The sequence below is a fragment of the Rhododendron vialii genome, chromosome 9a (assembly GCF_030253575.1).
Source record: "Rhododendron vialii isolate Sample 1 chromosome 9a, ASM3025357v1".
Lineage (NCBI taxonomy): Eukaryota > Viridiplantae > Streptophyta > Magnoliopsida > Ericales > Ericaceae > Rhododendron > Rhododendron vialii.
In genome coordinates, this window is record NC_080565.1 from 14746334 (window position 1) to 14772684 (window position 26351).

The 26351-nt window shown below is 40.4% G+C and overlaps 1 protein-coding gene across 4 annotated transcripts; it reads right to left on the minus strand.

The window, feature by feature from the left end:
* Nucleotides 1-9342: 9342 nt before the first annotated feature.
* LOC131300767 (protein SHORT ROOT IN SALT MEDIUM 1) lies at nucleotides 9343-25834 on the minus strand. Of its 4 annotated transcripts, none has more exons than XM_058326747.1 (22): nucleotides 25607-25834; nucleotides 25336-25444; nucleotides 23856-24041; nucleotides 20444-20734; nucleotides 20098-20198; nucleotides 19162-19839; nucleotides 19028-19073; nucleotides 18043-18135; nucleotides 17901-17956; nucleotides 17420-17534; nucleotides 16249-16460; nucleotides 16090-16153; nucleotides 14738-14911; nucleotides 14005-14035; nucleotides 12775-13919; nucleotides 12579-12653; nucleotides 12346-12420; nucleotides 11807-12229; nucleotides 10588-10788; nucleotides 10442-10483; nucleotides 10292-10354; nucleotides 9343-9754 (listed from the first exon to the last, which is right to left on the minus strand). In XM_058326747.1, the coding sequence occupies exons 2-22, from the start codon at nucleotides 25408-25410 to the stop codon at nucleotides 9665-9667; spliced, it is 4236 nt and encodes a 1411-aa protein (XP_058182730.1). In that variant the 5' UTR covers nucleotides 25411-25444; nucleotides 25607-25834; the 3' UTR covers nucleotides 9343-9664. The 4 variants fall into 4 exon arrangements, with proteins under 4 accessions (XP_058182730.1, XP_058182732.1, XP_058182729.1 ...); XM_058326749.1 differs by having other exon boundaries at nucleotides 14005-14032; nucleotides 25607-25766; XM_058326746.1 differs by having other exon boundaries at nucleotides 25700-25722.
* Nucleotides 25835-26351: the final 517 nt, after the last annotated feature.

Below are 26351 nucleotides of genomic sequence, written 5' to 3' on the forward strand. Positions count from 1 at the left end.
ACTCTACCTTACTTCTTGGTGGTAGTCGGCTACGGAAGGTTAGTCGGCTACGGAAGGTACGTCGGCTATCGGACGGAGTAACTTCCTACGGTGGTCTCCGGTAGCTTCGAAAGAGAAAGGTTTCTCTCGAAACTTCTACTTGACTATTACTATTCTACTTTATGGATCGAAGGGTGGTCGAGTGGCGGTTTAGTGGCGGCTTAGGTTGAGTTTCTTGAAGAACTCAAGAAGAACTCAAGAACATGAAGAACAAAAGAAAGAATAAAGAAAGAACACAATTTTTCTAGAGAGAGAAGTTGCTAGGTGAAGGTGTGAGTTCAAATGCTTGGAATGGCTTGCTATTTATAGGCAAAACTTTGGGCTCTCCCTCTCCTCTCAAGGCCGGCCCTCCCTCTCTCCATGGCTCACAATTTTGACACTTGTCAAGCACTTATGGAAGGTCAAAGTCTAAACCCTAGGCTTGCATGGCTAGGTTAGGCTAAATGGTAGGCTTGCATGGCTAAGATTTGTCCTTGGATGGGATTATGGAAGATTTGTTGGAAGATTTGGAGACAATGGTACAAGATTTGGTCTTTAAACAATTGGTAATGGTACAAAGGAGGTTAGATTCTTGGCTAGGAAGAAAGATATCACCAAGGATTGAAAAGATGAGAAAGATCAAGGAAGTACAAACAAATCTCTCCCTCTCTCTCTCCTATCTCTCTCTCTCGGCCCATCTCTCTCTCTCTCTCTCTCTCTCTCGGCCCTCTCTCTCCTCTCTCTCTTTCGGGTCTCTCTCCCTCTCTCTTCCAAATAAAAATCATATTAAAGAAATACAATTAAGCACATGTTGCTTAAATAAATAAACTAGGGTACTTTGTAATCTAGGTAGATCACACCTCCCATTAAACAAATCCAATTGGGTACAAAACCCCAATACAAAATAATAAAAAGGTTCTTAGGAGAATATTAGGCCTTAAAGGCTACAAGGCTACTAAGTACTTTCAAAATACAATATTGACACTTCATCACATGGGCAATTAGGAAAAAAAATGACTAGTTTAATAAGCCCATGTACTTGGTGAAAGAATAACCTATTACCCAATGGATAATAATTCCCCTAACGGTTATCGTCCAATGGATAATAAGGTACGAGTACTTTAAATCATAATTTAAGTCTTTTAAAAGACTACATGTCCTTTGTAAATACACATGTGTATATATATATATACATGTACTTAATCAAATATAATAAAGGAAGGGCTATTGTCCAATGGGTAAAGATTGCCCTAACAATCTTTGTCCAATGGACAATAGTTACTAGGGAACTTTTATTAGAAAAAATAATCAAGGTCCTTTAAAGCATGTGACAAAAGCCCTATATTAAATATAGGTGTGGTACCAAGTACCCCAATTAAATAAAAAGGCTAGGATTCTCCCCATTAGTTTATAAAAGAGTACAAGTACTAGAAAATCTAGGGTTTAGATATACCCCAATAGTTTAATGCACAAAAGTACATGGGAATCCAAATCTTGATTATTAAAATGAAACTTTGTACTTGGTAGGAAGATTAGGGCTATTACCCAATGAATAATAATTTCCCTAGCGGTTAATAACCAATGGACAAAAGAGTACAAGTACTTTTATTCTTTAAATAAGATTTTGAAAAGACTACATGTACTTTAAAAAAAATATAAAATGAAAGGCTTATTGTCCAATAGACAAAAATTACCCTAACCATTATGGACCAATGGGTAAAGGCAAAGGTTCAAAAGGTCCAAAATGTTCATCTAGTAACTAGGTAAGTTGGTTGCTCGGTTCCTCCAACTAGTCGGTTAGAAACTAACTAAATTGGTCACGTAGGGTAATCTAGTCGAGACCAAAATTTAACTATGACGAAAATTAACAAGAAATCATATAGCCACTCAAGAGAAAATAAGTAATTCAAATAAAATTCAAATACTTAACGAAATTTTTATTGACCAAAATTCAGGGTCGTTACAAACACATATAATTGGAAAATACTATTCACACCTACCTTTATTATTACTAGTCTACTTCTGCATGCTACTATTTTCACAGCTGCAAGGTTTCGAACAGGCAAAGCTTCAATACGTTCTATACAAGGCAAAGCTATACAAATCAAGGGTACAAGTGAGTATTGAAAATTGAACCCCAAATTAGCACACGAGGGAGAGTCCTCAAGTCTGGGCACTTGTTCTCCGTCGGGTACATCTTCAGCACCTCATAGGCCCACAGCTGCAAGGTTTTGAATAGCCAAAGCTTCAGATACGTTCTATACAAGGCAAAGTTATACAAATCAAGGGTACAAGTGAGTATTGAAAATTGAACAATGTAAAGTTTGAAATCATACCTCCCACACCCTCCAGTAGCCACCAACTGCTTTCTTGGTCCTGGTGAAGTCCCCTAGGAAACCGTAGCACGCACCCAAAGCTGCTCCTCCCTAGTCAAACTGCGAGGCTGTGCTAAGGTCCCACAAGGCCAACAAGTAAGACAAGTGCGCCCTGCTACGCCTGTTCGGGTACAAGGAAGCACCGAATAGGTATAACAAGTTAGCTCTTGCCATATGCTCCTCCTCTTGCCAGGTGGTCTGGATTTTCTTCAAGCACTCCTCAAATTGAGCATACTTTACCATCTCCTCATCTCGATCGAGCACCCTCCCCAAGAACCACTTCAGAGCCGCCTCATCCCTGTAAATCCCTATGTCAAATGGGATAGGATCGCCTCGAACTCTCAGGCCTGTGATGGCCGCAAAGTCCAACGGGGTCACAGTCATCTGCCCCACTGGAAAGTGGAAGGTGGTCATGTCATGCCACCTCTCCGCAAGAGCGACCAAGACGACATGGTCATTCTTTGCCTTCGTCGGTGTCTGGATAAACTGACCAAACCCAACCTCCTGACCCGCTCGGGCAGCCCTCTATATAGTGCGAGCGAGTTTGTCGCTCCTCCATGCCCGCTCGTGTCTGCTCTCCTCCTCTGTTCAAGACAATAACAAACAAAAGGGGATGCATCAATACATAGGCAATTCAAGTTCAGTAGTCAATACAATCAATGGAAATAGGTTCTAACTTCAAGACAGTTGGAGTCAAGTTCAAAACACAATGTTGAGGCATTCTAAGTCAATTCCAGGCATATTATGTTGGTTCAGGTTCTAAGTATCACTTTAAGTTCAAGTTCAAGTTGCTTGGTGGTTCAAGCTACATATGATACAAATTTGGCCAATTCAATTCAAGTCTGCTCAAATGCAACAGTTCAAATGGAAGCTAAAGCAAGTATTGAAATTATATCTCGGTCCAAGTCGTCGAAAGGTGCACCGTAGGGTCCCTCAGCACTAGCTCAGAGTTGTAGTCATCACGCTGCGGCACGTAGTGGTCGAACCTTGACGGAACGAACATGTGCGGCTCTGGTGGTGTGTAAGTCTCCGCTACAAACTCTGCGCGCTTCTCCTGAGCCCTCACCTTGGCCATTGCGACGGTCGTCTGTCACGCCCACGCCTCGGCAAACTGGGCCCTCTCTGCCACCTCCACGTCCCTCACTAGCTCCTCCTCATCGGCCCCTGCCCTCTCGGCCTCAACTCGTAACCGCTCCTCCTCTTCGGACAGCTCTATAGCCCTCTATCTCTCCTCCCGGGCAGTTAGAACCACCTCAACCACCACTGGGTTATCCCGGAGTAAACGAGCAAGCACCTTCTCACCAACAAACTCCGTGAAATCACCCCGTGTAATGGGCCTGTGCCCTGAGGACCCCGCAGTCGGTCTAAACTCCACCTGCTCAATCGACACCTCCATGGTTGTTTCCTTTTCAATCACCAAGTCTTTACCTTTTGCCGAGTCCCTCGACGGAGGTTTGTCATGAGTACCACCACCGCTACCACTACCGGAGGCACTGCCAGAACCCCCGCTTGTGATCACAGTCGTTGCCACTGTGTCACTTGGGTTTAACTGCTCGATCAGTGGGCCCCCTATTTTCGACCCCACTGGCGCGTGCTGGCTACCGATCTGCGCGCATAGCTCATTATGCGTGGCGTTGATCGTCATCGTTGCTACCCGTCGCCTCTGTATTTGCACCCCTAGTGATCATCGCCCCTTCGGTTATCATTGGATCATCGGTTTGAGGCCTCATGACCTCGCCCTTGTCTGGTGTCCGAGTTCCACCGCCATTACCGCTACCGCCGTTGTCTGTCATGGTGTATGGTGTATAGGTTGATGATTTTCAGTGGAGAATCAAAGAAGGAAGTGCAAGAGAGAGAACATCGCGGGAGTTTTGAAAACCGTCCAAAACGACAGTGTTGTGTCGTCCCGTGGAAGAAAAGGAAGAAAAATGGTCTGGGCTGATTTTGAATTTAGGCCTGCGGATTCATACCGGCCCGCTCTGATGCACCACCCGCGCACGCGAGTTCATTTGGGTTTGAGGCCCACTCAGCAGTTTCTACCAAATTCTCCCCGACTGGAATCCATTTTGCTACCATCCAGGGTTTTTCCAAGGGTTTGCACCACCTTGGGTTGACAGAACTCAGAGTATTCAATTTACAACGATGGTTCGTCCGTTTTGACCTATTCAAACAACGACGATCCGTCCATCTCCTCCTCAATTCAATTCCAAAGCAGCGATGGCTTGTGCCACCGAAATTCCAAATCAGCGATGGCTTGTGCCACTAGAATCCAAAGCAGCGATGGCTTGTGCCACCCAAATTCCAAAGCAACAATGGCTCATGCCACCCGAATCCAAAGCAGCGATGGCTTGTGCCACCCAAACTCAAAGCAGTGATGGCTTGTGCCACCCAAATTCCAAAGCAGCGATGGCTTGTGCCACCCAATCTGGGTTTTCCATATTAGTTTACTTACGATCTTTTGATTCCCCAACAATAAAATGGATCAAAGAACACCTAGGAATGATAGCGTGGTTGAGTTTTTAGTGTGTGATACCCTGTTAAACCCAGCCAAATTAAAAAAGTCAGAACCTTACCCGCACGCGTTGGTCCAAACCCAGCGGGCGCTGGTCAAAGTGCCACGTGTTGGTCAACAGTCAAAGTTTGACCATTGACCAGCATAGTGTAGCTTAGACCAGCACACGCAAGTTTCCTACCCATGTGTGCTAGTCAAAGCCATGTCCCATTGATAAACACCCAATAATGCATATTCTTGGTGCTTAAGTCCTCTAGTATGTTGTGTTTGTACATATATGCTGTCGTTTTTATGCGATATTGCACGTAAGGTTGGTTTTTGTGTATTTCAGGTAATTCGTGTAAATAAGGCGCGTTTGAACGCCAAGGAATGCTCCGGGTGTAACCAAGTACTCAAGGCTATGTGCCACCACGTTGTGGTGCCCGAAGAGTCATGAAAAGGTGGTTTGGAGGTTGCTCGGGTTGCCCAAGGGTCAAGGGAAATGAAGGACATGTGAGGATTTTACTAAAGCAATTCATCTTCTGACCAGCTGAGGGTAGAATTGTCATACTTTTGATGTACAAACTACTTTTGATCCAAACCACTTGGGTTAGAAAGTAGACTCGACAAGCTTTCCAACGGTCCAAAGAACACCTAAATCCGAGTTCGGGAGTGTCCGGAGCGAGCCCGCGAAGTTGTCCAAAAAATCTGTCAAGCATGTACCGATACTGGCCAACTCCCAGTACCGGTACAAGGGGTCCAGAGATTGATTTTTCCAGCCCGTTTGAAGGCCTTGTACTGGTACTGAGGCATTTCCAATACCGGTACAGCCTGGGAAAATTTGCAGATTTTTGTAACCTTTTTCAACCTTCCATTTATGGAAAGTTTTCACTTGTGGAATATTTTTGGGATATTTTAGGAACCTTTTGGTCTTTTGTAAGGGATATTTTGCAAGCCCTATAAATAGGCTTGTATGCCTTTTATAGAAAGGATGGCCATTTCTAGTCTTTTTTAGGCCTAAGTCTTTCTTGCTTTCCTGGGAACTCCATTGACATCTTCAAGCTTTCTAGGTTAATTTCTTCAAGAACACATGTAAGTCTTTCTCGTTTGTTAATTTCTCGTTTATTAAAGTTTCTTGTACGGACTAGATCTTTGCATAAATCAAGTTTATTTACGTTTTCTTCTGTTAAATCTTTCGCTCCATTTTCTTACCATGTCTAGTCTTTTAGCTATGGTTGAGTAGTCTTTTAGTTAAGTCTTAGGCTAATCTTTCCCAATGACTTAGGTTGTTGTTTGGTTCTCGAACTCCCGGGCTTAAAATCATGGTTCTCGGAATTAAATTAACCTAGCCATTTTGGTCTAAGCGAGGGGTGTTAACTCCTTGATATGTCATTTAGTCAAGCGGTCTTGGCAAGCGATATACCGAGAGCTCGTGGCCTCCTACGTGTTAGATACATTAGCAAAAATAGGTTGGTTTAGTTCCGTTTAATCACATCTTTTGATAAACGTAGTCTTTAAAGCTAAATCTTCCGAGCGTGAGTGCGCGGTCGTGACTCTCGCTTAAGTTATAATCGATAACCGATAACGATTTTTGTCAAGGGAAAGACGATCCCTAGACTTGCCTCTTTTTAGTTCATAAAGCACATTTCTAGTCTTTTTCCTTAGTTTTTCCACTTTTAAAGCAAAACCAAGTTGGCCGTCTTAAATGCCGAAATCCTTACAAACTACAATCCGATTAAGTTATTTTCGATTCTCTGTGGGTACGATCCTGGTCTTACCGGTTATTATGCTATCCTCGACCTAGCTCTACGCTTGGGGTGTTTCAACCTTATATTTGAAGGCGAGGTTGTGGTGTAAGCACCCATCACCTTTCTACAGCCTGCAGAAGCCATGATCAGGGGTCTATACACCCCATAGAGCCTTCTTATTCCTCTGAGCAGTAGGATACAGGCAGGGGATGTTCCATCCCCTCCCCAAACCCACCCCCCCCCCCATCATCTTTCTCCTCTCCTTTATGAGAGGGAAGACTTTCCCTCCGAGCCAAACCAGCCATTACTTGGCTAGTTACACCCCTCCTTCACTCCCTCATCTCCTATAAATACCTCCCAAATATCAACTTCAAAATGGTTACAAAAATTAGTTACAAGTTTCCTCCATCAAACCCTAAGCTTCCTTGTTCATCTCTTTCTTGCAAAGACTTCAACAAGCAAACAACACACCACCCCTTCTCATCTAACAGCACACATCCATCCATCAAACAACCCTTCAAGCTCAAAGCTCAATCATTCTTTCAAACTCCAAATCGAAGGTATAACACCTTAAAAACTGTATTCTGTTCTGATCCCTGAGGGGGGCTTGCAGGGTCAAGGCTGATGATCAATACCAGTCCTGGCCCTAACACTGGCATGATTTCAAAAACCATAGTGGCAAGGACCAGCACGCACAGGTCCATAGCACGCGCGAGTCACTCAGTGGTTGTGCGCTCAGATCTTGCGTGCGGCCTGGGGTCTTGTTGTTTTATGCTCTCCTTTACATACACATCATTGCAAGGATGATAAAAACTAGTTTACTGCTTTCCTTGGTTTAAACTACTAGTTTTTGTTTCAATATTCATGTCTGTTGCAATGGAATACCCCTGGGGCCTTGTTGGACATGTCCCAGAACTCAGAAACATGTAAAACCAAGCATTAGTTTAAAGGGTTAAACCTGCGAGCGACTGTGGATGACCTGCGCACGCAGGTCCATTCTTGACCAGTGGCTGGCCTTTGCATGGGTAACTAGGCTTTGGCCTCTACTTCATCCCCACACTGTTTATGGGGTTCTTATTCTTTTGGTGGCCTCTGAGCCCATTCAAATTGCCTATAACTATATTATAACTGCCTATAAACTGCATGGTTTTGTCTTGGGTGTGCACTGGTTATTTCCAGAGCTCAGAGGTTTGGAAATAAGAGCTGTGGGTTTGAGAACCTACTGGCGCGCGCAGGTAGTGGTGTTGCGTGCACAGGTAAGACTTGCATGTAGTGACTTGATTAATGCATGCTGGTTTTTTCCTGCACACGACACTCCAAGATAGTGCTTTCCAGTCTGTTTAAAGTTCCCACAGCAGTCTGTTTTCATCGTATTTTAACTGTTTCAATAAGCAAGCATGCCATTTTATCAAGGTGACGATGGACCAGTCTACAAGCCTTTTTCAAATCAAACAACGTAGCAAACGTTTCAAATTCGGTTCCTTGGTGGCGGACCTTCAAACCCAAGTGGCGACTCTAAATTGAGTGTTTCGCCCCTCTTTCTAAAAAGGGACGCACCCGCTTATCTGAGATCGATTTTTAGGGCGTGTGCCCACATGTCTTGTTCTGGTCAAGTTCCAATGCCGATGGGTTCTCTAGCTCCAGCTTCACTTCCATTCAATCGATTATGACCTAACCAGTAAGCCACAATACTAAACAAACACTAGCCACAGATTGGTCGCTAACTATAGGTCAAAACTAAAACACTACTTGGCCTCTTTAATCAACTCTACTGGAAGAGATTGGTCAAATGTGCCATCACTTGGAAGACGCACAACAACCTTTTCTGGAAAGGGTGGACAAGCCTTTGCTTCGCATAATTCCCAATCGCGAATATCCCTGTCTTGCCATCCCTCTCTTGCCTAAGTCCTCAAAGACTCATTCCAAGTCGGCCACCCGACCAAGGATAGAAAGCAGTTGAGCTGTTGGTAGCATAGGGCCCCAACACCTCGGTAAGCTCATCAACAAATTCTCTTGCCTCTCCCTTTCCATTTAATTTTTTTGTTTATGTTCGTAATAGGATAAGAAGACGGGGGATTCTAGTATTTATTAGATGCATGCCAAGGTATATAGGTTTATGCCTCTAATTAGACCCCGCTAGTGGATTGTAAAATTGTTTATGCCTCTAATTAGACCCCGCTAGTGGATTGTAAAATTGGTCCTCTAATTTTAATCGAATACTTGAGTTGTGAAGAAAATGTTTCTTGTCTAACTTGGTGGGCAAGTTTCGCGGGCAGGTTCTCATATTTTCAAAATTTTACCTTGCCAAACAGGCGTCGTGGACTAGACCAAGGCCGGTTTCCCTGGTTGGCAGGTTCCCACATTTTCAAAATTTTACCCTGCCAAACAGGCGTCGTGGACTAGACCAAGGACGGCTTCCCTGGTCACCAACAATGAAATCTCTTGCTTACAACAACTCGAAGAACAAAAGTAGAAGACAAGTTATATGCAACTGCATCTCCACTTTGTGGCTGATGACCCTTCCTTAAAAAAGTTTTCCCGTTTTGAACTAATGGCTTTGAATTAGATTTATAGTGTTGCAACACAATCTAAAAGAATCATGTTAACGAGGGGCCCAGGGCAGTTGTTAACAAAACTTAGAACTGCAAATTCTTTATAGCACGCCCTTTCAATTGAATGTACAACTAATTTCAGACACGACAACAAAATGTCCAGAGAACACTGATTTGATAAAATTCATTTATAGTAATATGGCCTCAAAACTGGGGCAGAGTTTCTGTTAAAAAGAAAATGCACATTACCTCAATAAGCTTATCGGTCAGCAATTACACTAGAAAGACTGAAGAAAGAGGAGACTGCTTACAAAACAAAAGTTCATAAAAGGTAAATAAATAGTTCTACCATCGAAAGCTGAATTCTAAGAAGCAGAATATCCTTCCAATAAGTAGATCTTTCCAAGTTGCGTTAAGAGAAATGGAAAAGTTGAGTTCACAACTCCCTTCAACATGAAGAATCTGAACTCCACACGAATCTTAAATGTCAGTAATTCTAACCAGCTTGTTGTAGAGAATGTGGTCGTCCCTCCCAGTGTTGCTCTCCAAAAGTGCGCTTTGAACAAGTTCCTGATTCCACAAAACAATGGGCAACCCATCAACAGCCACTGAACATGCAATATTCCTTTTCTCAAAGAATAGAGAATTCCGATTATATGGAGAATGTCATTGAGAAGCTTCCACCGAAATGAAGCATCGGTGGCATTTTTGTAATTAATAGTCATATTTCATATTTGTGGGTCCCTAACTTTGAAGTCATGGGGCCCACAAGTCTGTATGTCTGTTTCTACTCCCTCTCTCTGTGGGTTTCTTTTGAGGATTTTGACTCTTTAGGAGAAAATGCAATTAATTTACTAAAATTCAAACCAATAATTCCAACCATGACTTTCATTCTCATTCGTACACATTTATATCTCCTTATGAGGTTAATTTTTAAAATGCGAAACAGATTTATTTGACTCTGCAAAGAAAACTAAAATCCTGGGACATCTTAAAATAGAAAAAGGACTAACAACAGGGTCGGAGAGTAACTTTTCGGTGTGCTTTTCCTGTTTGTAATAAATGACTAAATAGAACAAAAACTTGGATAAAAGTATCGACACTAACCTTGACATCCCTGTATGAGAGGAACTTCCCTAAGTTGTGGATAATCAACCTCATATCTTCAACCTGAGAAAGAAAAGAGATGTAAGCCTCAAAACAATATTATCTGATGATACTTGATAGTACAAAATGACATGAACCGCTAGTAATTACCCTGACGTATCCAACTCGATTCCGGTCAAAAAACCTGAAAGCCTGCTAAAAGGAAACCAATTTAAATGAAAGAAAGAGCAAAAAAAATTAAAGAAGCAAAAGGAAGCAAAGACAAAATCTGATGACAACCAAATTTCCACACATGCCTGCAACAGTTCCTTATCAACAGCTACTGGCTTTTCACTTTTCTTTGTCTCCATCTTTTCCACATTTTCTTTGCTCTCTGAACCTGATGTAGGCTTGCTCTCTGAAGTTGCCACAGGAGTTTCCTGATCTCCACTTTTTGCATCCCCAACTACCTTTTCAGCCTTCATTTCTCTTTCAGTCTTCCCCACCACAATATTTTCCTGCAAGGAAAGCTAAATTAGCTCCCTGAAAGTACATAAAGAAAGATAGATAGACACTGTAGATTTGATATAGCTAAATAACACACTCAAATAATACGAAACCACGTTTTTACTTTAGCAACTGGCAAGCATACACGGGAATACTACTCCATTGTAATGCATTCCTAATCATTAGACATTCTTTTTACTAATGATTCATGTTTTACTTCAAATTTATATTATTAATATATTACTACATATATGCCTCTGAAGTTGTCCCCATTTTATTCTCTTTTTTCCCTTTATTTTGGGAATCAGACCGACCCTTCGCACTTGAAACTTTTTTATAGCATTTTAAAGTCTTGCTACACTAGAACTGGAAATAATAAGCACAGTAACACGGCAGGTCCTGGAAACAAGGGAACAACCAGAAAATCCAAAAATTACGTAATCATAATGTTCCGAGATTAAACCAAACCAAACCGAGCCTTATGTCCCAATCACTTGGGGTTGGTTATAACGTTACGAGATTAGAGCGGAATATTTATATCATAAATATGTTTTACCTTTTTGCCCTTTTTATCAAGAGGTCAACCAAAGAACCTGTTCTATCTCTCAGAGAGAGAGAAGAAGGGATATTAGAATGAAAAAATAAGTTGCACCAAAAAAAAAAGAATGAAAAAATAGGAAAAATAGAACATACTAAAGAAATTGACAAAACTGTACACAACAGAAGGGTGGAGAAAGCACATAAGGGGAAAAGAAAACACATAAGAAAAAGGAAATGAGATACAGGCCGACAACAATTTGACTACAACCAACTTGGGTGAGTCATGACAGCCGTAGAGGGCCAGATGCTACCAAGTGTCTTTTCGGCCCTAGCAACATTGCTAGTCAGAAAGAAAAAAAAAGATACAGAAGAAAATTCAACTGTATGATTTCCTATTGAGAAGGGTGGACAACATGGAAAGACACAAAGTACACATGCATATATGAAAATGTTTCTTCGAAAAATAAAGAATGAAGAAGCAGGCCTTGCCTTATTTGGCAAGTCAGATTGAGGGACTGCATCCAACATTTCTTCATTTTCCTCTGGTTCCTCGGGATCTTCTTCCTCGGGATCTTCTTCCTCTGGATCTTCATCATCATCATCCATTTCATCTTCCGGCTTCGCATTCTCTACTCCATTAGCATCTTCTTGCTTCACGTTTTGAGCCCCATCAGCATATTCTGGCTTCACATTTTCAACGCCATCAACAGAAGTAACTTCCTCCTTAACAGAGCTTTTTCCATCCTCACAATTAGCAGCATCCTGTGTTTCAGTTTTAGCAGATTTGACTTCCACAGTGGCCTTATCAGTCTTCAAGCGCTTTGCTGATGATTTCTTATCACTCCCCTTGGAAGTTTCTTCCCTTTGTCTTTTCCGTAGGTTTCTTTTTGTCACAAACTTTACGCGCAATTTCTTCACAACGGGGAAAGTGCATAGATTAAAGAAAATGAAGAAAGCCTTTGAATCACAATAAAAACCAGTGAACAAAGCAAAAGAGATACTCAAGTAGATATAGTGCTTCAACCAACCTGAAGAAATGCTAAAAGGCGACACCCCATTTGATACTGCAGCATTTCATACAGTGACTCTGCAAACAATGAAAGCTGCACAAACAAGGGCGAGGGACCAAAAATACAAAATATCATTGGCATCACCAAAAAGGTTTATTTTCAGCTATATGAGCCACCTGAACTCAAGAACTATAAAGGATAGATAGAGTCAAAAAAAATGGGGCATGCTGCAAGAGAAAGCAGTTAAACACCTCAAATGTTGATTCTTCAAAATCCTTCTCAGTATAATCCAGAAGTGAATCCAGCGAAAGTGATATTGAACGTAGCTGTACCAGAATTATAAGATTAGATAAGCTGGGCAGTACAGTATGATGAAACATGAAAGATCACAGTTTGCCCATATCAATCAGATATAAAAGCTACATCTCTCAGTATAATTCAACATACTTTTGATTCCTTGCTTCCTTTTGTTTGAAGAAACAATCCAGGGTGCCGAGGAGGCTCTTCAAGCTGTTTCTTTTCTTTGACGTCCTTACTTGATTTCCTTCTAGAGTCATCTTTTACTTCCTTGTCTTTTTTCTCTTCATCTTTCAATTTTTCTCTTTCTTTTGATTTGCCTCTCTTGTCAGTATGACCATCCTTAGAGGAAATCTTTTGCTTGTCAGCCTCCTTAATGATTTTGGATGCAGAACCATTTTTCTCTTCAACCTTCTTCTCAGCTTTTTTTTCTTCTTTGACTACCTCGCTTTCAGCTTTATTTGAATTCCCTAAATCATCTTGCTTTGCAGGAGTTACAGATTTTGCCGAGATTTTCTTTTCTGAGCTGGCCTCGGCATCTACAGTTTTTTTCCCCAAAGCTTTTAGTTCTTTACCCGCTTTAACAATTGTTGTCCCTTCCTTGTCATCTTTATTGTTATTAGGACCACTTTCATTAGCTTGCGCAACAGTTAGCTTCCTTTTAAGCACTTTTTTAATTACTTTTTTCTTTCCTGTCGTTTTCACACTAGCATCTTGCACCACCGCAGGACTACTGGAGTCTGACTTACCTTTTGCTTTATCTTCGGAACATTCAGTTCCCTTATCAGTTTTCACCTCAGGCTGAATGCCTTCATTATCTTTCTGAACAGCCTTTGCCACTGGGACCTTTTTCACAACTCTTTTCCTTATAAAAGTTTTAACAGCAGCAGCATTAGCAAAGGGCACGTCTTGTTGACCAGTGGTTTCTGAGATAGCAATATTTTCTCCCATGTTTTTCTCATCCAAACATTCTTTCTTACCAGCAACCTTCTGTTTGACAATTTTCTTTATAATTTTCTTCCTCCCAATTTTTCCACTACCAGAAGTTGGAACACCTATGCTTTCCCCCACTTCCTTCTTTTCAACGCTACTACCTTTATCGCCCGCTGCCACCCCACCTTTTTTATCTGACACCTGTTTCTCTCCCCCATCTTTGTCGGCTGCATTACCCTTCAGTTCATTCTCATCATTCTGTTTTTTGGTGACATCAGCTTCCTGTCCAGCAGGTGCAGACTCTAATTTTTTTTTTGATTTATCATCCCCCTTGACTTCTTTAGAGGAATCACCTTCCTTATCTTGAATTGAGAAAAAGTGCTGATTAATCCGAGAAGAATATAATGCACGACAACTGAGAACTGATAAATATAGATTGTTGTTTACCTTTCGGTGCTTCCTTCTTCTCTGTAGACTTCTACATAAACCAAGCACAGGAAACATTAGTGAAAAACAGTCCAACTCCATTTCCGAATTGAAGCAAGACAACAGTTAGCATAATTAAACCAACCTGACATAACCACAATTCAACTAAACTTTGCAACGAAAGAAAACCCACTACTAGTGCGAAAACATAGTAATACTATATAGGAATCATAATAAGCACCTTTTATAAACAGAGCCGTTCCAAACACACCAAACACACCCTGAATGTGTTCGGAACTCGTGGAAAGAAAGAGAAAGGAAGGTGCCAAAAATCAAGAAATAAGCAATTCAGAAAGCTTGTTATTTTCTCTGTTTTCTTTGGCAAAAGGAAAGGAAGTGAGAAGGAAAATCACTGGTTTGATATTATAACAAAAGGATAAACTAACAAAGAAGAGAGAGAGAGAGAGAGTAAAGAAAATAAAAGAAACTGTGAAAGAAAAAAGCTTCAACTATTTCACTTTATCTTTTTCCTTCTTCCTTTCCCAATTTCAAACACAACCTCAGAAAGGCAAAAAAGAGGAAATCAAAAACATCAACCTTGAAAATCGTGTTTACATTGTTAGATAACAGAAAAATGGAACATTATCTCCATTTAAAAGGTCCATTCAAGAATTAAATGCATTATGAGAAGTCAAACAGCAAATAAGGTAAACCAAGCAAGAGTGGTGGTCCGAAGTTTATAAAAGCAATATACCTCTTTTTTAACTTCAAGCAGGCACCTTCTCTCAGCAACAGCTTTCTTGTGAGCAAGCCATTGCTCTCTCCATGTTTCTATCGATGGAAGACAATCTGACAAATCTGGAACATACAATACTGTGACTTCTTTATGGCTAAACAGTCCATCCTTACCGACTCTGTCATAATGTATCTGCAAAGGTTCAAGTACAATAAGCTTGCAGCTTTCATACCCAATACAGAAGAAACACAATAAGACGTAATACATTATCAGCCAAGTAACGCTACAAAACACCACCCTAAAGATGGAAAAATAGCTGTGCCGCCATATAGTATCAGAAAGACTTAATGGAAGGAAGTCGAGTTGTGCTTATTCAATTTCAGATGTTTAGTACAGGATATAAATCCCAAAATCTTCTCTCTAAACGGAAATGAACTGTACAAACTCAATTTGAATAATAATTTGCTCTCACAACGAACCACTTTACATGCCTAGAGTGTTCTCATATGTCATTAAACTACTGCAAATTAATACACAAGGATGAGTAAGCATATCAAGCCACATGATTCCAAATTGATGCAACAACTTATCCTTAATCCTTACTACTACAGCAGAGCTGCATAGAGAGAAGAAAAATATTCAAAATCAACAATATTTCTCGTAATTCCATACCCAACTTTCCTGAAAAAGTAACAGCCACCTTAACCCCATTACCAGAAAAAAACTTTCTTATGAAATCTTAACTAATAGAGTATGGAATTTGCACCGTGTTCCAATCCAAAATGTTCTTGTGAAGAGACATTTTGAAATTAAGTAGGAAAAACTTATCATGACAGAAATTCAGATATGCTATTAACATCAGCCACTATTCTGCAATGCATGTGTTATCGATTTACACTTGAGATCTACACTTCGGTCTTCTGAAAAGTTTGCAATCGCAATTTGTTCCTAAGATACATCCATGATATAAATATTCTGATAGTTGGGAATTCTTTTTACTTACTGACATGACTTGTGCCGCTAACAAACCTATCACCCCATACCCATACAGAGATCCCAATTATGAGATGCTAAATGTGCAATTTACCAAAAAGAAAGCCAGAAAGCCTTCATCAGTCTACCGATATGGATGACCGTAGTATGTCTACCAGGTATATTGATATTTGCAAACTAAGCTGCAGCTGAAATTACTCCCCAAACATCAGAAAGCCATGAGACAACCACCATGAATGTGCAGAAAGAATTATCAGAGTAGAAACCAAAAAAATGCATAATCTGGGCTCACAATATGGAAAAACAGTAATGAGTGGACAAGTTGCCCTTTTAATTTGTCTATACAAAAGCTTAAGCGCCCAGAGATAAAAACATGCCTCGAGGAACCTATTCCAGTGCCTGCAGTTCTTCAAATCAAGTTTGGTGACATCCTTCGCATACCTGAAATCCATGGATATGGTGGGCAATTTGTGTTAAAGAAATACATAACTTGCTTATAAGAGGATAGACTTCAAAAGTAAGAAGTAAGAATATACCGAAGAACAGTTTGAACCAGAGAGGAATCATCAACAGAAGGATCCCCACCATCAACAGTATCCCATGATCCTCCAATTGCCATTAAGTATTGATCTTTCTTAAGAACAGCAAACCTCAGCATATTGCAAAAATGGGGCACACGATCGTCATAGCTCCTTTCAGATGAAAGCTCCTCCAAAGAATTTTGGCTAAGTCCACTCATTAAAATCATCTGATCCACCAAAAGGTGAAGGGAAAAAAGGAAGAAATTTGAATGACAATGACATCTTGTTTTTTGATTAGCAGAAAGATTGACAAATCTTAGTGCAGAAACACTACTAGAGAGATAAAGAATAATGAGACAATAAGATCCACAAATTCTTTCACGAAAACAGAGACAATTTCTTAAAGATGCATAACATCAATTATAAAGACTAGAACACAACTGCCCACAATTGTCCACTGGGAAAGGACGTGCAATTTTAGTATAAAAAAATAAAGTACTTCTGTGAATAATTTTTCTAATGTCTTGACGCCAAATTGAATTAAATTTTTCTTGGCAATCGTGGACCAAGAAATATTAAAATGTGAATAATTAGTTCTTTAATTTGGTGTCAATAAATTTAAAAATTAGGTACGGAAGTACTTTATTTTTGGTATGAAAATTGCAAGTCTTTTCGTAGGGGCTATCATTAGGAATGGAGGGATAACCATGTAGTATTATCAACTATTCAAGGAGGTGACAGCAGATTAGCATCTAACAAGGTACACCTCTGTGTGGCCATAACAGGGGGAAGAGGAAAGAAAGATTAAACACCGTCTAAGCCATTAGCGTTTGTGCTGTTCTAAAACATCCACAAGGATCTTAGTAGCAACTATTCAACAGTTCAATGCTTCAAGGCATCACCCTCAATTATTGGAGACTTCAGAAAATTACAAGAAGTTAACTTCACATCAACTTGGGACAAAAAATCCCAGGACAACCAATAGATAGAAGTTCAAAATTGCCTATACTATGTAAGATGCCCAAATCACTAGCTGCAAGAGTTCCAACACAACTTCTGATTTCATACCATAAGAACCGCGAAAAAAATCGCTTTGGATCCATTAAGTTCTATGTTCAACTTCAACATGCTAGATTCTGCAACATGATCAACTTCAGTTCTTCCAAAACTCATCTGTAATAAATACCTTTGCATTCCATACAGTAGTTGCACATTCCGATTTGACAGGTTCAGTTGAAGTCATGGCAGGTCGCACTTTCTGCTCAGCTCCAGCATCCTCTTGAACAAAATCATGCTCAAAACTGTTCCATCCGAAATTAATTTGATCTGTTATCGCTTGTCCTTGTCTTTGCTTTTCTTTCTTACTATTGGTACCTCCTATCCCTTCTTTAGGAAATTACTAATTACTGAAAATTATTAATTACTATTTGTTTTGAATAAAACAAAGGGGGAGGAAAAAAAATAGCAAGAAGCAAAATCCAAAGTTAGAAGACAATTTCAGATCTCCATTTTCCCCTTTTTTCCATGAGAAAGAGAGAGAGAAGCGTGGGCATAGATTCACTTTTCCAGTCCAAAACACATTGGGGAAAAAAGATTAAAGCTAAATCTTGCCCAAGACAAAAGTATTAGCACTTACATTAAACAAAATACATATATCAAAGGCATACCTGACAGGAGTATGGATGGAAAGCCTAAGATTATCCCTAGGCCAGTTAACAACCACCTAAAGACATTCAACTGTCAGCAAAAAAAAAAAAAACTTTATCCAAAAAGTATGTTTTACCCTGAGATTAAAAATAGTTAGAGAACCTTTGAGCATTCTGGAGAAATAAAAAGTCTGGGATAACGCTTGTCTAGTGACAAATAGTCCCTCTCGAAAACTACCAAACTAGATGGGTAAACCTGCATAGACAAGATGGTATCCATAAGGATTAAAAACTAAAACATTCAGCAATCGTAGGACATGTATAGAATAGGTCTTGTAAGGAAAACAAGTTAATATGAAAAAAGTAAGGAAGAATCAACATACCATATAGAATACCAGAGAACAAACTATCTACTATTCTAGGGTTGAAACCAAAAACTAATAGGCATCCACAACCAAATAAGAACACAAAAAGCCTAACAAAACATTTCAGGCTGAAAGGTTCTACGTATAACTACTAGGATTAAGGAACCCGCAAATGATTGCAAAGTGAAGATCACCAAACAATTACAGGAGTCTGATACAGATGAGGAAATGATAAAGCACATGAGGACCCAACTAACAAAATAAAAACTCTCAAACAGTCCAAGCAGCGCCAAAAAAAAATGGAGGAAACAAAGTGATATACAAGGTAAATCACAAGGTTCACGTTTTGAAAGAAATGGCAAGAGACACGAAAAGTAAGAGTAGACAACATTCCCAACGAAGTAGGAGAGTCAAAGTTGGAGGTGTTAAAATAACAGAAGGAAGATCATCTGAAGGAAGTCGAGAACAAAATAAAAACAATTAGGAGTATAAGAAGTGGTTGAAATAGAATAATTCTCCTTAGATTAAAGAGCCAAAAAAAGAAGAAAAGAGGTTCTCAAAAAGTAGTAGACAATAACTCTGAAGGAGAGAAGAATAGAAACTGGAACCAGCAGAAACCTACATGAAGTCGACTCAAAGCGCCCAACTCAAAAGTGACTACCAGGAACGAACAACATATAGGCTCTCAGAACCATATGCCACAGTGAATACCAGATCCTTGCAAAGGAATAAGTTCCGACAATCATTGAATGACTAAGCTCTTGTATAGTTGTTTTTTTTTACCTTGCAGTCATATTCCCTTCTTTTTTCCTTAACAGGTGAACGACGCCTTCAGCATGACAGAACACCAAGTTAGACATGAAGGCCGCAAGTCAGAAAAACAGAACAGGACACAAAAAGTAAACAACAAGATCCACCTATGCAAAGCTTCGTGATGTGGTGAATCCTTTCTTGGAAGATCTTTAGTTAACGAGGTACCAAGCCGTTCTGCCCGGTCCTTAGAGATTCTGGGTGGGGTCTGTTCACGCCTATTATCAGCTCCACGTTCGCGTCTAACTTCAGGGCCGCGTTCACGCTCTCGATCTCTCTCCTTGTCATGCCGCTCTAATATGCGTTCCCTTTCGCGCTCTCTTTCCCGTTTCCGTTGTCGATCTCGTTCGCGTTCTCGTTCCCGTTCCTTATCCCTTTCTCTGTCCTTTTCTCTCTCACGCAAATGCTCCTTTCGACGCTCCTCCCTTCTCTCAAGCTCGCGAGTATATCCAACCCTATCATCCTTATCAATCCTTGGATGACCGCCACGTAAGTAATCCATGTCAAGAGATGCATCCAGAAGCCCTTTTCCACTAGCGTAGTCCCTACCAGGAGGAAGGCTAACTCCATAACCTGGATTTGAAGAACTCTGAGCATACATAAGATCATCCATGTTTCTGCGCGGGGCAGCCCCTAGAATGGATGAAGCATGTTGTCCGGTGTATGATGAACCACTTAATATTGACAAACTGCGTGGATCGGCATCTATTCTTCCACCATAAGACATAAGATCTTGTGCTGAATGACGAATACTAGCCCCCCTTGCTGCAAGATAATCAGCTTGTCTGCCAAAAATGTGTTGCTACTCAGCAGTAGAAAATATGGTGCTATCAACAATTTTCCGTACAGATTCAGTGCACAAACAATGTAACATTGCGACCGGAAACATGTCTTCCATATTGCAGGAAGTAGCATCGATAACTTATGCTGGACATAGGTGGAGGAGAAAGGAGTAAAATAACTGACCACCATGTGTTATCAAACACTTACAATGAAGCGACACAAACAGAAAGTACTTTAGAAAAACCTTAGACAAATAATACCTGGATCCCCCATCAAGAGAAGCAGATTGAAGTGATTGGGCCTTCAGCATTTGTTCTTGTCGAAGCAGCAATGCCTGATCCATGCGATCATAGATGTCTGCCTGTTACAGGAGCAAGAACACATTAAAAAAAAAAAAAAACCAATCACGGGACAGATAATGTGTGAAAAGCACTCTTAGAAAATGAGAAGACAGTCAAAAACCATTAAAGTTATCTGTCAAAACAAATGTTTATAAAACCAATACAATTGTAGAAACTAAAAGAACATAATTGAGAGGAAAACAAATGTTTATAAAACCAATACAATTGTAGAAACTAAAAGAACATAAGTGAGAGGACACTACACCTTATGCTGATTATCAAAGCCAATAGAATCGCCAAATCGACCTGCTGGTGCATTCTGCAGATCCCTCCCAGCATAAGCACTCTGTCGCTCACCATATTGGTGCCTATCGACTGATGGATATCCAGAAATCTTATCCGAATATAATTGATCACTCTTGTGGCCATATCCGTGGCCTGATGACAATGAATAGTCCCCAGTAGTGATCTTAGCTGAATCTGGAATAGCTGATCCATAACCACTGCGACCTTCCAAAGCAGATGTCCCAGATCCTTTGGCACTCATTCCAGAAACCTGTGTAGGAAAAATTTTAACTCGCATATAGGTCCAATTCAAGTAGTGCACAATGGTCGGACCCAAAATGCCAACAACTAATGAAAGCTCAAGCCACATCGTTGAACCTCAAAACAGCCCAGCTAAGGATAAAAAATAAAACTGGCCACGTCCCATAGATGACAGAGAATGCGTCAAAGAATGGCAAGGTGCAACTCCAAAGTTCCCAATTGTGAAGCTTAAAAAATGCACAGGCAAATGGTACTCAAGTTTGTGTGAATACATGTTTGATGTCAGTGTTGGAGGAAACAGAAAACCATGGAAAGCAGAAAAGACACAAAAATAATGTAATTCAAAGCCATCAAAAATTTAGGGCAGCGCTATTTGCTACCACAAATTTCCTATATGTAGCCTGTTCTAAACCTAACCCACAAATCTTATACCAATTTCCTAAATGCAACCTAACAAATATCCATAAACTTCCAAAAATACCCTTCCCTTCCTACTAGCCATCTCCTCCCCATCCCCCTTCTCTATCTCACTATTCTCTCTTCTCCACCACCACCCACCACCACCACCACACAATACCAGTTCATGTACACCACCAACGGCCCATCACCACCACACCCAACAACGCCACACCACGTCACCACCACCACCTCCATAATCGCCGCACCACTACTACCACGAGTTGCGTCCCACCATCACCAACACCACCTCCTTCAAAAAAAAAATTCAACATGTTCGGATACACATTTCTGAAAAATTTTAAAAATTTCAGATTTTAAAACTTGAAAATGTTTACAAAATTCATATTCTAATATCCGAACCCTTTATAATGCATCTTGAAGATGCGTGACGCCTTTTTTCCTGTTAAAAATGCAGATTCCAAATGCATAATGCTTCGTATAATGCATTTCTCGAATACGCGATTAACAACATCACGCATTCTGTTAACGCGATGGGACTGATTTTGCAGCGGCGGCAGCGGCATCGTCGTCTTCCAATGTTTGTCAAATAGAAGAATAGCCCTTCAGGAAAAACAAAACTTAATTACAGAGAGAAATCACTCCCTCGTACCCACCAAAATGACGTCAGTGAACTTCAACCTAGCGTGGTGAGTCTCTTGATCGAGGGAGGTGGGAGGGGGAGGGAGAGGTGGCTGGTACGGTGGGAGGGGAGGAAGATGGTGGCTATGGTGGAACCGGTGGGAGGGAGGGAGGGAGGGAGGGAGGGAGGAAGATGGGTGGGTTGTGTTCAGTAATCTTAAGGGTATTTTTGTCGATTTTTTTAAGGGCATTTTTGACCGAAAATGGTTTATTTTAAAACAGGCTACGTATGGAAAATTTGTGGTTGCAAATAGCTCAGCCCAAAATTTTAGTCAACATGGTTGAACAACGGGCATAAACATTATACCTTCCTCAATTAAAATGTTCCAATCCATCCATTCCTGGAGAAATCTATTAGCAAATAATTTTTTACATATTACCATTTTTATGAGCAAAATAATAGAAGCAGGATTTAAAGTTTCCATCGTCATTTCTGAACCTGAAAATCACATTTAAATACTGCTTAATGAAAAGCCACGGAACATACTAAGCTGTTATGTAATGAGAATGGGCCACCACATGTTATTTCCTGAATACTGCCAACAAAGTGACTGGACCAACCTTTTTGGCCCACCCACTTCCTCTCTGCCAACTAGTTGTCAATTGTCCACCCCATTTGATAGAGAGAGAAACACAGCAAACATATCAAAATTCCCAATCCTGCTTTACCACCTGCTCTCTCCGCTTCAGTCATGGAGATTCCTACAAGGTTTATAAAGCTCCACAGAACTACAAGGCACTGAAAAAATCTACAATCCGACAATGCTGTCTTTCAATCTAATACTTTACAAATTAAAGAAACAAATATCCAACACCCTAGAATTTTGGCTTCAACCAAACTATCGCCTCATACATTACATGGATATAAAGTCATTGCCCGTGCCCTGGAATTGTAATGAACAAATGCGTCTCTCTAATCTCTAAGAGAACGTGGATGAATAAGCGCTACTTCGCACACAAATAGAAACCTAACCAATGTTCTAAATGGCGCTTGGCGCTAGTAGGGCGGAGACCCACCTCCAAGCGCCAAGCCGCCTAGGCGGCCGCCTAGGCGCCGCCAAGCAATTCGGCGTTTTTTTTTTTTTTTAACAAACCATTATCCAATCAAACTATATTCTATGTATCCATAATACAAGATCAAAGTTCTACATAACCATAATGCAAAGTTTAATGTACAAACCCAAATGAAATTAAGTAGTAGCAACTAGCAAATAAGTTGAATAAGACAATAAGTAGAAATAAACGAGATCGGAGATCCCTAATACCAAGTTAAAAGTTCATCTCCTTTCTTTAACTCTTCTCCTCCATACCCTTCCAAAGCTTATCTACATTAGTTTAATACTATACATTTTAGGCCGCCAAAGGCCTCCAAAGACGTTGATGATGCCGCCAAGCCCCGCCAAGGCCCGCCAAGACCGCCTAGGCGGCCGCCAAACCTCCCTGGGCGCCAAATCGCCGAGACCGCCATGGCCGCCAAGGCCGCCTAGGCGGCCGCCAAGACCGCAAAGGCCGCCTAGGCGGCCGCCAAACACCGCCAAACCTCCCTGGGCTCCAAATCAAACGCCAAGGGGTATTGGCGTGGCGGCAGGGTACCTCCAAGCGCCTAGGCGGCGCCTAGGCGGCCTCGGCGGCCGCCATTTAGAACAGAGAACCTAACAACCCTGAGTCCCCACAGAACAGTCAATAATCATGAAACACAAATTGTTAGCTTTCCTCTAATTATAAAGCCCTCAGCTACTTCTCAATAACACGTGTCAATAACTAAACAGATTCTCAAAGCATGTATTACCTATCAAGAGTGTAGTAGAGGTCATAAGCATGTTCAATAAGATTAACGGAGACTCTAGTTAGCAACCGCGACAAAGAGTGCAACATTAGGTTCCTTTCAGCTAAACCGAATTTCTAGTAGCTGCGGAAGTCCCTTTCCCATTTGATCAGATTGAGATTTCTAGTAGCTGCGGAAGTCCCTTTCCCATTTGATCAGATTGAGCATAGATTGTTCAAAGATACGAAGCAAATTAAAATTGACCAACCTGTTGACCACTGCTCAAAGCAGCAGAGCCATATACAGAACTATATTGCCCAACATAATGAGCTCCAGAGGAGGAATGACCTCTATATCCAGTTACATCAGATTCCTGAGCACTTCCTAACATTGAAGAGTGCCGAGAGCCCCCATCAGGTCCTCCGACAGCACTCCCAGAATAAGCAGCTCCCAACTAGAAAAAGCTTCAAATAAGTTGTGGGAAACCAACACATGAAATGATGGAAATCCAACAAATTAACTGTTCCCAATAGATTAATCAAATAACAACGATCAAACAGCAAGATAACTTGAATAAGCCACTTTTCAGTATAGTTTCAGCAAGCAACTCACTCAGGAACTGTTTGGTTATACTCCTTAGAATTAGGTTTGCAGAACACTTGTGAGAAATGGTATTGAAAAACAGCAACTCATAGTTTTTAGACATGCAAAAATGATTTCAAAATAGACTAAATACGTAATGTCATTACTTCCAAACAAAATGGGTTCTTTTCAAGGAAAATCTCAGGAAACAATGCTGTGTTTGGATGAGTTTATGAGAAATTTTTTATGAAGGTAATGATTGGATTCATTGGAAGTAGGGGTAATGAGTGGAGAGAGATAGAGAGAGAAATGAGAATAATGATTGGAGATAGGGGTAATGAGTGGAGATTAATGATTGGAAGTAGGGGTAATGAGTATGTTTTGAGTTAGAAATTTTTTTTCAAAATAGGAAACGAACAAGGCAAGTTTGGAAACAATCAACCAAACAAGTTTTCAGTCTTGTGCAAAAATAAATAATCCCCCTGTTCCAAAAAGAGTCAGGTCCGCCAAACAAGGACTTCAAAAAAATACCTTCTTGTCCAAAAAAATTCAAACTTTTTTTCACAAATTATTAGATATTGACGAGTTTTTTCAATGTGTAAATAAAACTTTGGATTTCTTTGACGAAAATGTATTTTTCAAACCTCTCGTTTTGTGGACCCCTTTTCGTAACGGAGGTATAGATAAAATTGATAAATTTTTCTGAAAGCTGGAAAAAGGGAATACAAAGTTTTACATTTTCGAAAAATGACAGGGAAAAGCCCTTCATATACACTCGCTGGCTTCTACCCCTATTTCACTACGACGTTCAGTTACATACACTGTACTTACAAAGAATAACCATTATGAATACCCCACTGAGTAACCTACACTTGTAGAACCCATAAACCAATATCACTACAAATGAAAGAAACTACACCCTGGGAATATGTAGACATACATAAACAATCTTAATAGACGTAAACACATAATATTCTTAAGTCCAAACAAAATGGGTTCTTTCCTCTCTTTCGAAAAAATAAATACATAAATATTTCAGAAAACAGGAAAAAGAGAAATACAAAGTTTCTAACTTATCAAAGAATACCCAATTCGAATACCCTACAGAGGAACCTACGGATTTAGAAAACGTAAGGGAATAACCCAAGGAATTGTGAGAAACTTACACCCTGGGAATACGAAGACTGAGAAGCGTACGGCTGTTGCTGCCCATAAGCGTTACCCCCGCGCGAGGAGTACATCCTCCCACCAAATTATCAAATCAAATCAAACTACCTGCACACGAACAAAAACGAAATTTAGAAAAAGGATGTTAATTTCATCGAAATATATGCAAATTCCAAAAACCCTAATCGCAGCGGCAGCGCCACGCCACCACGGTTACGTATGGCATATGCAAACGTAAATCGCAATAAGATATGTGGATATTGATATAACCTCGGAAAGTACAAGAGATTGGTGACGGCGGCGAGTTATTTTTGTGAAGGCGTTATCAGGCGGGGGAGATTCGGGAGAACAATGGGGTTTTACCTTGTGAGCGGATAAGAAAACGAGATTACGGAGTTAAGAGTGTGTGCAGATATTTATGGGAGTGGGGAGTGGGGAGTGGGAACGGAGTACACTGCAGCCCTAGGAATTTCGGACGGGTATCGGAGAGGGTTGTTTGGCTCTGTTTGCGAGGAGGGACTATTTGGGATTAGTCAACTGATTTATTTTTTTATTTTTATTCAATTTTTTTTCATATTTGTTAATTTTTTATCAATTTATTGAGAATTATTGCATCGTTATAACAAGTGGAATCTAAAAAATAAAAAATTACGATCGAAACCTAATTTTTTTGAATAAAGACAAAAATAAGCCAATAAGCTAATTTTTTCAACTTTATTAAAAAAAATTGAATTTCAATCATAATTTTTTACTTTTTAGATTTTTCTCTTTATGACCATGCAATAATCCCCAAAAAATTGACGAAAAACTAATAAATACGAAAAAAATTGAATAATGACAAAAAAATAAGTCAGTTGGCTTATTTAGCCAAACGGGGCCTCAATAACGATATGCCCACCGACTCCCAAGTCGGTGAACTTCCACCGAAATGCTAGACGACGACGTATTGGGTTGTTTTTTTGGTGATGAAACAATTGGTTTATGGTTGGGGCGAGCTATTTACAACCACAAATTT